The following is an 11,260-nucleotide window of genomic DNA, read 5'->3' on the forward strand; positions in this document are numbered from 1 at the left end:
TTCCTCCCAGTGGTCCCAAGGTCCCAGCGGGTGGAGAAAGAGGCTCTCCCTCGGTGGAGAAGCGTGGCCGGGTATTCACTTTTCCTACTGCCTGTGCATCGGGGGAGGGGCTTTGTGGCCAGGGGCAGCCCACCGCACTTGTTTGCGTTTTGTTGCTGAGATTGGCGCAGAGGGTTGCCTCCCATGCTCCAGGCAAGAAAGCACCAGCCTCAAAATGTGCAGAGCAGCTCGGAGGAGAATTCCAGCGATAATGGAAGAGCGCTCTTTCTGTCCTGTGGAAAAGCACAGGCGGCTTTGAGGCAGAAAGGATTCAGAAGAGCCAGACTCAAGATGTAAAATCTTGGGAGGATGCAAGTAATTTATTTGTTAACTGTCTCCCCTTCCTTTTTGCACAGGTGTGATATGGATAAATATCTATGTCTAAATAGTTCCAAAAGGCCTTTTTCAGGAAGTATAGATAGAAGAAAGAACTTCTAGGTAATAAGGAAGCACCATGACATGGTTTAAATGGCAGGTTGATTTCTTTATTAGCGACACAGGAGATGACCACGTGTCTTACGATTCTTGGCATCTTGATTCGGTGAAATGGGAAGGAAAACAATGGAAAGGAGCACGGGTGCGTCTAGACGGCCGTGGAGTGTGAGAAAGCGGAAAAGTCAGGGAGGACTCCAGGTTCCCCGGGGCAGCGCTGGTGGATGGTGGCGTCAGGAGCAGAGACCTGGGCCCCCGGGGAAGGGGGAGGAGGATGTAGGTGTTGGTACGTGTGTGTGAGGAGGTGCTTTGTGCTAGGTTAGCACACTCACCAAATGAGAGGGAAGGGGAGATGTGCGAGATGATATTCATGCAGAAAAGTTTTTGTTTTTGTTTTTTTTGGAGCAGAGAGAGGTTCACTGCAGGGCCAAGCAAGGAGAATGGGGGGCCTGTGCTCAAAACCCCCCGAACTCCCGGAAAAGTGTTGTTGATGTCAAAGAGAATCCCGTACAATGTGTAGAGTAGAGGACAAACCTGCTCCCGTATTTGTGTGGGATTATCATTGTGGATTCTTTAATGAGTAAAGAGACGAACCTTCTCTGGATCTAACTGGATGCCTAGGAAGTGGGTGAATCTTTTCTACGTATTATGATAACAGATTTTTTTTTTTTTCTTGGTAAACCAGTGGCTCCCACCCGGGGAAAGCCCAGGGCTTTAAGAGTAAGCATTCTGGACTCTGATTCCTCGGTTGGAATCCTGGCTCCGCTGAACCTCTCAGGGTCTCTGTCAGTGAAACGTGGTTCCCCCCTTTACTTCCTATTTCCTGCCCCCCACCAGGATTTCTGTCATCAGACTTGCTTCAGTGGGCATGAATTTCTAATTTAAGCGAATATAGACACCCTAACAGAGTTTTAAAAAAATGCAGGAGTGAAGCTGTTTGCTTCTTACATCTAGATTTCCACCGAGCACAGAATGAAAGATTTAATCTTGATTTAGCAGAACTTTAAATCACACTCTGCTAAAAATGCCCATTTCCGAGAAAATGACAAAGAAGTCATGTGGGTGCATTTTAACTGATTAGCACACTTGAACCGTATTGGGGATGCAGGCTGCCTTATTTGATTGGCTCAGTTCACTTATTGGTTGATTCTCATATTTGAGTGTTGGAAAACACGTCATTAGGAGGCTGCCAATGCCTTAAATGGTCCAATTAACAGGAGCCATGACTCTTTTAGTCCGATGAAAGTAACTGAAGGCAGCTACTCTGATTTGTTACATCCAGTTCAGTTTTGTAGCAACTGCATTTATGGTGCAGTTTCCTTCCAAAGAGGGTATCTATTACCTTCCAGAGAAGTTAAGGTTAATTTAATAAGTGCTTAAAATTGCATTCATATATTAGAATGAATATTTTAGGGTGGTGCAAGCCTCTGTAAAATATCAGTAAATAGTTAATAAGCATTGTATTTATATCATACCCACAATCAGAATGTTAATATTACCTACTTCTCTTTGGCTCTAAAGCCCAAGTGTTGGTAGCAGACAGTCATGAACTGAGATCAAGCATTGGCACCCCAAGCGTGAGTGCGTGTGGGGTCTGACACCCACGTTTTAATAACCGGGTTGAGACTGTGAAGTTCAGTGTGAGGTATAAACACTCTGGAACTGACGTTCGCAGGCCGGTGACGTCAAGTCCGCACCACATCGCACGACAGTCAGGCAGTGTTTGTTGTCATCTTGCAGCAGCCTGGAGGTGCAACCGTCAGGTTCAAGTGTTAGCAAGTCTTCTATGTTAATAATTCTCAAAGCAGGGACTGGTTCATTGGTGGAAGACTTTTGACCCGCTCTGGAGGCAGGCCGCTCCCTTGGGAGCCGGGGAAGTGCCTTTTGCCAGCAGGCCTGTCGTTTTCTACCTGAGGATGGATTGACTCTGAACTGGCTTGTTATGTTCATCAATTAGACGCTGTCTGATTCGTCCCAGGTTACCTCGGGAGGCTGCCTTTCATGTGCCGGAGCCAGATGACCTGTTACAGTGGCATTAAAACAGCTAGACTGATTGACGGGGGCTCTGGAGAAAAATAATATTTCTTAAAGCACCACAGAGGAATAAACCCAGTGTGCCTCAGGTGTATTTTCCAAAAATACTTTTAATAGGAAGAAAGATGAAGGAAATTGAAAGGAAGTACGGTGGCCTTTGTAAATGGAGCCCGCGATGATGTCAGAGGGGCTGGGGAGGTGAGGACGGAGAGGAGGGGTCGGAGGCGTGATGCCCATTTCCTCGCGTCGGAAAGCAGTGGATTCTGGTTCCCGCTTATCCGCTGTTTTCCGAGAATGGCTGTAAATCCGTGTGGCTCTGACAATTAAAAGACACCAGAGCGTCCGCACGTGCCAAGCGCCAGGCGTGTGAAGATGCGGGCCGCCCTGCCTCCGTCCTTGGGCAGCTTTCGGGCAGAGAGAGAGAGATACGTAGTGGCAGCTGCAGGCCTGTGGCCTTGGAGCTGTGTTCAGAGTGCGCTGGGAGTGGGGCCGGGTTTCTCTGTAGGGCCAAAGGATGGCGCTGGAGTTAGCACCCGCAGGTGAGTTTGCCGGACGCCAGAGGAGGGAGCCCTTCTGGAGAAACACAGGGATTTGGAAGTGCTGGTCTGTCGGGGAACCGCAAGGCGTGTGGGCCCGCAGGTAGGGGCCCCCGTGTGTGGGTACGGTGCTGGGAGTTTGGGCTTCGCCCCAGACCTGGAGGGCCTGCAGAGGAGGTGTGCATGCTGTCCCCTCCCGGACCTGTGCCCCTTCCCTGGAGACCCCCTCCTTGCCTTCCACTGGTCCACCACCGTTTCCCCACGGCTCTCAGGACGCAGACCTGCCCACCCATCACGCTCACCTCCAGCATTTCAGGGAGTGCTTCTGTCTGCCCCGCCAGGTTCTAAAACCCTTCCTGGGGTGAAGCTCTGCAGACCTCATGACCACCCCAAAGAGGCAGTAGTAGCGGTCCCACGTCATCGAGACGCCTTGGGACAGCGTGGTGGGGTGACGTGCCAGGCGCAGAGCCGCTGAGTGAGGGAGGGGACGGCGCTCCGCGTTGAGCACCTACTGTGTGCCAGGTCCAGGCTGGCTGGAGGGTTGTCTAAGCAAGTCTGAGACGCCGGGCCTTTGGGCAAGGCTGCTTCTTCCCCGCCGCCGAGTCCAGGATCCGAGCTCCACCCAGGCCCTTATGTCCCTTTCCACTTTCCGTCACACACCTGGGCTGGGGACGAGCCGGGTGTGGGCCTGCATACACTTCAGGTCCTGTGTGTCTCGTCCTACTCGCTAGGTGCGGGCGGTCCCACTTGCTAGGTATGTGGGTCTAGTCGTACACTTTGTAGGGTCTTAATGAATTTCTCAGGAGTTTATTACATGTTTTAAAGTGGAATCTGTGTAAATATTTTGTTTTCTTTCTATACTTTTTCCAACTTATATTAAGTTTTCTCAGTTTAAATAATTAAGATCTTCTACTTAAATGTGAGTCAGTTACAGCTGGTTTCAAAGGTGAGTAGGTCAAGATTCATGGAGGAATCAAAGGGCAGTGCAGGCAGTTTGGTCAGAGCCGGCAATTTGCTCGTCCTGCCGGTGGCGCTGGCTGGACGCATGAGGAGGACGGCCCCCGGCGAGGCTGCTGGTCCAGGTCACCAAGCAGGGAGGCAGTTGTCCTGGGATCTGGCTGTGACACCTGAGATGGGACACGAGTGTGTAGGATCCAGTCAGGGACACATAACCTTCACCTAATTATGCAGAAACACCAAGCCAACCTCACATTCTTCCTATAAAACAAAAGAAAACAGGCCTGTGTTCTTCAAAAATTCAGTGTCACCTAAGACGAAGAAAGTCTGAGGACTGGGTCCAGGCAAAAGGGGTTGGAGGGGACACGACACCTAAACACGGTGTGTGACCCTGGACTGGTCTGTGCTCGAGGGAAGGTCCACAAAGGATGTCGTTGCATGGAGACCAGATGGAGTATGGATGGCGGATTAGCTAGAAGGCCTGCGTCAAGGCTGATTTCTTGAATGGGGTGACCGTCCTGTGGTTCTGCAGGGGCATCTGTCTCTGTTGTCAGGAAACCACCCGAAAGTGTAAATAGATCATGTGTCTTCAGTACTCAGTCTAAGGGACTTAGCCGTAAATGTGCGTGATTCATGCAACCTCCTCCTAAGTAGTTTAGAGAAAATACGTGTTTAATACAAACATGAAGGGAAGCTACCTCTAGCAGCCCTCACCTTTCCTTGTCTGGAGAATGCCAGATTTTCAACTGTTCTTTTCCTACTCTGTCTGCATCTTCCTGCTCGGTACGTTGAATCGGCAGACATTTACTGAGCAACTGTTACGATCACTTAATTGAACGCACGTACATATCGAGAGCCTGCTGTTCGTTTAGGGCCAGGAATGTGCGGACGGTGGGTCTGGGTCCTGGAACTGCGTGTGGAGGTGTTACAGGAGCCGGCAGGGGGGCCCCTGGAGGTCAGGCGTGGACTTGAAGGATGAGGAGTCTTAGGTCAGGAGGCAGGGCAGGGAGGGAGTTCCAGGTGCAGCTGAGCCCTGTAGGAAGGCGTGGGGTGTGCAAAGCCTGCGGTGAAAGGGTGTGAGGAGCGGGCTCTGCAGGCAGGTTGGCTTAGAGCTTGAAGGGCGGTGGAACATCCTCATAAAGTTGGGACCGCTCCCTGAAGTGTTTGAAAGGTGGGCGTGATCAGATTCACAGCAGCCCTGTTCACTTATGCGTTCGGCAGGTACTTACTGAGTGCCTACTATGTGCCAGGCACTGTCCCAGGCTCTGGGATCCATTATGAGAAAAATAGACAAACACACACAGCCCCTGCCCTCGTGGAGAGTCTAGTGCCTCATGGAGACAGGTGAACAATGAACCTCATAAATAAATTATCTCTAGATTGAGTTAAGTGCTGGGGAAAATATGGAGAAGGGTAAGGAAGGGAACTTTTTTCTTTTTAAGAAGGGGAGTCCGAGGCATTTAATGCTTCCATATTTTTTTCGTTGTCCTGTCGGCGTACGATTCCTCTTGTCTGGTGGATTGCTGAGGTCAGTGGTAGGGAAGAGCCCCATTGTGAAAGGGGGGCAGAGCACTGGCAGGAGAGAGAACTGCTGCAAAGTGTCCCAGGGAACCAGTGAGTTAGTACATCCTGCCAGGTCTAACTCTTGAAGGATGGCACCTTCTTTGTTAATTCAGAGAAATTTAAAATGGGGGAAAATAGGGAGGGAGCCATCGGGGTGGCTCTCGCCGAGAAGGAGAGGTTTGAGCCAGTGCTTGACAAGAGGCCAAACCCAGGCAGCTCTGATTTCCCTGCATTTCACAGGAATGAGGTGTTTTAGAATCTTGCATTCCCTTCATGTGCTTGTTAGGCAAAGTATGAGATTGAACAATAAAACTGGTTTAATGACGTGCTGCTCGCCTTCCCCTGCCGTCCTGCTCCCCCGGGAGTTCTTGTTTCCACAGCTCCCGGGGTCGATGGGAGCCGGTGGTCAAACCGCGACGGGTGTGGTTTGCGCTGCCCTCTTTGCTTGGCATCCTTGCTGCTTCTGTGTCCTCGTAACGAGGGTGGGTGATATTTCCTTGTCACTGTCCTCTGAGTGCTGTGTCAAAGATAATAAAATAAATACATGGCCTCTTTATCTTAGAGGCCAAAGATACGGAAAATGCTTGTGACAAGGAGATGTGAGTAACACTGAGAAGAATCTAGTAGGTTCCCCGAATCCCAGCCCCCAGCTGCCTCTAAGGCACAAGCACCATATATCATTTTCTGTTTCTAAAACCAGGCCTGCAAAGATCTTGTTTCCTATATTCATGAACACAATTTCAATTTGTAGGAGAGCCTCCTAAAATAGGTAGAAAGATTTTGCTTGGTTCCTATATGTGGTTGAAGGACTATTTTCACACTTTAATTTCCACAAGGAAGAAAACCCTGGTAGTTTGCATAATACACATATAATGCCATATATAAATGGTACAAGGTAGGTGTTTTTAGTTTGACATTTTCTTAAGTGACGCAGAGAGCTCACGAGAAATATCTATTTATATAGTTTTGCCTGTATTCATTTCCAAATACTTCAGTAAAGATGAAAAAAAGGAGAACTAAAAAAGATGGTTTAGCCGCAGCAGAGGGAGCCCCGCATACCACGAAAAAAAAAAAAAAAGATGGTTTGTATATAAAGGTGGGATATATCTGGGATAGACTTGGAATAGAATTGGAATGGGTGCTAAGAATTAGTTCATCTTACACTGTGATCTAGTTATGCTTTGTTGTTATTGTTTATAGATTTGCTTAGAAATCTAAGTTCCCCTCAACTGTAACCCAAACACACCTGCCATGCATCACTTTTTTTTATCAGAGATGCTCCATCCTGCTCTGTGGTTCCAGCAGTGATAGTTTGGTGGTTGTTATGGAAGCGATTTTTATTAGGCTGTAAGGAGTATCTCTAAAGCCCCAGCGACCTCTGCAGACCTGCCTGTCCCCCTTCTAATGCAGACCCTCCTTTCCCAGGCACCACGCGGCCACCTTCATTTGGCAAGAGAATAGCTTCCCTTCCTGGTGAGGCGCTGCCCCCTGGGAGGAGGGAGGGGAGTATTTTTGCCACTTTACAGAAGAGAAATGGAGGCGACAGCGTGGTCCAGATGGTGCGAGAAGGGGGGCCTCTTGGGGGCACCTGGGTCCCATCCCACTGTTCACTCGAGGAGCACGTGCTTTCCCTGGGCCTTCGCAAAATAACCGATTAGACTCACTGTACGCCTTCATCCCAACACGCTTTTTATTCTTCGTTTGTACCTTAGGAGGATCCCAAGGTGAAAGAAACTCATAAATATGACAACATTCCACCCAAAGCACTGGATTCTATTTTTTACGCCAGAGAAGGAAAGAGGAGACCAAAGGCAGAACCTTTAATCCAAAGCGGGGCAGGTGATGTGAAATTCTGTGTCGCTGTTGGCAATTTGAAATGGTGCCGGGTCAGGAATCTGCTTTTCCAGACCCAGGTCATCCTGCAAAGATATGACTTGTAACGATCTGATTGAAACACCCGACTCGTAACTGTCTGACTTGTTAATCAATTGTTCAGCGTGTAGGGCCGTGGTAGGGGGAGTAGAAAAGCAAAGTTACAGGGCTGAGGGCGATGGGATTCTCCTACTAGGAAGCCCTCCAAGGTAAACGCAGGATTTAAAAGCCATTCTGTCGTCTCTGTGGACCTCTGGGAGGGCATGTTTTCCCTTAAGGACCAATGACACTGAAAACAACCAACAAACATAACAACCTTTTGAGGGAAACATGAACATAAAAGCCATCCGAACCCATTGTTGGGGTTGACTTTTTGAGTATGAGAGACATTTAAAAGATTAAACTTCAGAAGTGGTTTTAAAATGAAATAATTTAAAATACACTCCTGGGCTTCCCTGGTGGCGCAGTGGTTGAGAGTCCGCCTGCCGATGCAGGGGACACGGGTTCGTGCCCCGGTCCGGGAGGATCCCGCGTGCCGCGGAGCGGCTGGGCCCGTGAGCCGTGGCCGCTGAGCCTGCGCGCCCGGAGCCTGTGCTCCGCAGCGGGAGAGGCCACAGCAGAGGGAGGCCCGCGTACCGCAAAAACAAACAAACAACAAAAAAATACCACACTCCTTTCAGCCGTACTACTATTGCTACTACCACTAGTATTACTGTTACTACCATTATCAGTACTGCTGTTACTACTACAGTTAGTGCTAGTGTTCTTACTATTAGCTCTGACTGCGGGCCAGGCTCTGAAGGAGGTGCTTTCTGTGACTGTGTCATCTGTAGGCGTGATGGATACTTACAAGACGTAAGTCCCGTGGTTGGTTGTGGAGAAGAGAGGGAGATGGCGGGAAGGAGGGCTTCCCTTGCCTTCTCCGCAGCGTCTGACAAGTTTGGAAGTCATTTCTCTTAAGCTGTCTTCTCCCTTGGCTCTCAGTACCATACAGAACGACTCAGGTTTTCTTCTCTTGCTCCCCGTTTCTTAGCTTCCTGTTTGCTTCAGGCTACAGAGTTGGGCGTCTCCCTGACGCTTTTCTCTGGCTGCTCCCCCTCTGCTGGCACTCCCCATCCCATGACAAATGCGTCATCCTGCTGTGCACCAGGCGCTGGTCCGGACACGCAGGCGTTCAGGCATGTTCCTTTCATCCTCGGAGCTCATGTCCTGGCAGGCGAGGCAGACGCGTGAGCACAGAGGCCACGCTGTTCTAATCCACCCTCACGGGGGTCATCACGGAGCCTACTGAACCTGTACTGCCTGAAATTCTGTAATGTATTAACAGTAGTAGAAAATTTAATCACCGAGTAAAATGTCTTTCTTGGGCAAACATGCCCTCCAGGAGCGGCCTGGGCTGCCGGGGAGAGCGTGGCGTGCTGGGACTCGGCTTCCAGCCGTGGCCCTCGTGAGCCTGTGACCTGGGCACGTTCCTCACCCGAAAACGGATGTCGTAGGTTTTTCTGAGGATTGCCATGAGTATTAATATCCAAGGCGTAGATAGAGGGGCCCCCGGGGCACAGTGGGTTCCCGCCCTCTCCTCTCCCCTCCATCCCTTATCCTCCAGCCCGGGGCTCAGGCGATGGTTCTCCCGGGACCGGGCCGGGCAGGGCAAGAACGGGCCCCGTGAGGGCTGGGGAGGCCCAGGGCTCTTGACTGGGGGATGGGATGGACTGTGATCGCAGTTTCCCGTTTTTGATCATCAGGTTCATTAGTGGCCACATCTGCCTCCTTTTGGACGTTGAAGGAACTGGCTAGCCCCCTTCTTTTTCTCCGCTGTCACCCGTTGCTTCTGATCGGGGTGAGGATAAGCTTTTCGAGAACCTTGGGACTTTATAAGCATTTAACATTGATACATCCGGCTGTAGTGCTAAGTAGCTGATCTTGTCTGTCAACCAAGTTGAGTGCCTTATAGTGGACAGATTCGACCCCTGTGTCCTTGAAGCCCGGTTCTTGAATATATTTTGAAGTAATGCCCCTGTGGGTCCTTAAAATCTGATGTTGGTGTCTCGTGGTTGCTTTGCGTTTATTTCTAACTGAATGCACCGAGCACACACTTGTCAAGCGTTCACTGTATTTTGTCCCTGGCCTGAGTCCCGTGGGGGTGGGACACAAGGATGAGGATGACCCCCAGGGCCTGGGGCCTCTGTGGAGACAGTGCAGGTGTTGAGGGCCTCTGAACCCAGCACCGCGACTGAAGCAAACTCAAGGGTGGTGGGGAAATGGAGGGGAGGTGGTGTGTGGGTCCCGGGGTCCCTCGGCCAGGCCGCCTGACAGTGACACAGGAAGCTCCAAGGATGCTGAGTTGTAACTCTGGTTTGGGTCAGAAAAGGTATAACGATCATCGGTTTGAAAACCCTGTCTGTATTACTTTTCTCCAGACGGTGACGCGTATAAAGCCCAGACTCCTAACAGGGAAACCCGAGAAGCACCAGAAGTTAAGGAGGCCCCGGACGTGCCTGTGGAGGTGCCTGTGGACCAGGTGGGTGGCGGGCACCGCAGGACTGTGCCCACCTCCTTCTTCCTGCTGCTCCATCAGCCCTGCCTGCATCTCATCCCCAGCCCCTCCCCAGAGCTCGCCCTGGCCTCTGGAACGTGCTTTGTCCCCTGCAGTTAGCTACTGCTCATCTGTTAGATCCTACGCTGTGCATTTTCTTGTCTGCCCATCTTTCCCCCCAAGGCTCTTCTGCTACCGGGACCCTTCTCAGCACACGTCACAGTTCGTGACGGCATATTCAGCCTTATTTGGTTACTGTCCCTTTTCCGCACTAAGCTGTACGCTCCATAAGAAGGCGACGGTCTGCTTTGCTCACTTTGGTAGCCCCTGTTCCTCGCAGAGGTCCTGGCAGCTAGAAGCCTCTTAGGAATCATTGGTGGAAGGATGGGATGATGGTGTAATCAGACCGTGTGGTCGGGAATCATATGCATCTGCCCCTTCCTAGCTTTCCGACCTCAGGCCTCAGAGTCTCTGTGTACGTGCGGCGGCGATGGTGTCACCGGGCAGGTCAGCCTGGGCACCAAGTGAAGTAGTGTACGTGTTAGCGCCCGGTCCAGGGCCTGGCGCACCGTGGACCCTCCCTCTCTGGGTCCCTCCTCCTGGCCTCTTGGAGGAGAGAGGTGGAGTGTCCTGCGCGGGGCAAGAGGACTGGAGGGGAGAGGTGAGGGGGAGACTGACTTCGAGGCCTGGTGCCCGGACAGGAGCAGGACAAAGGGCCCCAGGCCCGAGTCGGAGGCCTGGCTCCCCGCTGGCTCCGCCCCCGGCGCACCCAGCAGGTCTCCAAGGCCCCCGCGCCCCAATCCTGGGCCTCGGAGGGGAGTCTGAGCCAGGAAAGCTCTGAAGTGCATGACTTTGCCCCTCGTACCTGGAGGCGTTGAAGGTCCGTCTCCGGTTATTGGCTTTTGAGAAAATAATTGATTTTCTCTATAAGGTCAGTATTAGCATTTGAGTCCCAGTTTTGTTCCTCTTCAATAAAGTAGGTCCCAGCCCTGCGCTCGCCCCAAATCACAGGAACCCGCGAGCTTTTCCTGCTCCTCTTTCAGTACTAATCACTCTTAACCTCGTCATTTATTTTTAACTTCTGCAATTTTTTCCCCTGTGATATATTTTAAAAATGTCATAACTCTGTCTTAATGTAGTAGCCTTCCACCTGCTCTTGACATTTTTTTTTTTTTTGCGGTTCGCGGGCCTCTCACCGCTGTGGCCTCTCCCGTTGCGGAGCACAGGCTCCGGACGCGCAGGCTCAGCGGCCACGGCTCACGGGCCCAGCCGCTCCACGGCACGTGGGATC

The 11,260-nt window shown here is 51.2% G+C and overlaps 1 protein-coding gene across 1 annotated transcript in view; it reads left to right on the plus strand.

The window, feature by feature from the left end:
- DCDC2C (doublecortin domain containing 2C) overlaps positions 1-11,260 on the plus strand; it is a 97,902-nt gene that overhangs the window by 42,499 nt on the left and 44,143 nt on the right. The window contains 2 exon segments of the mRNA XM_024118560.1: positions 7,274-7,400; positions 9,854-9,954. Of these exon segments, the coding sequence (XP_023974328.1) occupies positions 7,274-7,400; positions 9,854-9,954 (228 nt within the window).

The sequence above is a fragment of the Physeter macrocephalus genome, chromosome 12 (assembly GCF_002837175.3).
Source record: "Physeter macrocephalus isolate SW-GA chromosome 12, ASM283717v5, whole genome shotgun sequence".
In the NCBI taxonomy this organism is placed as follows: Eukaryota; Metazoa; Chordata; class Mammalia; order Artiodactyla; family Physeteridae; genus Physeter; species Physeter macrocephalus.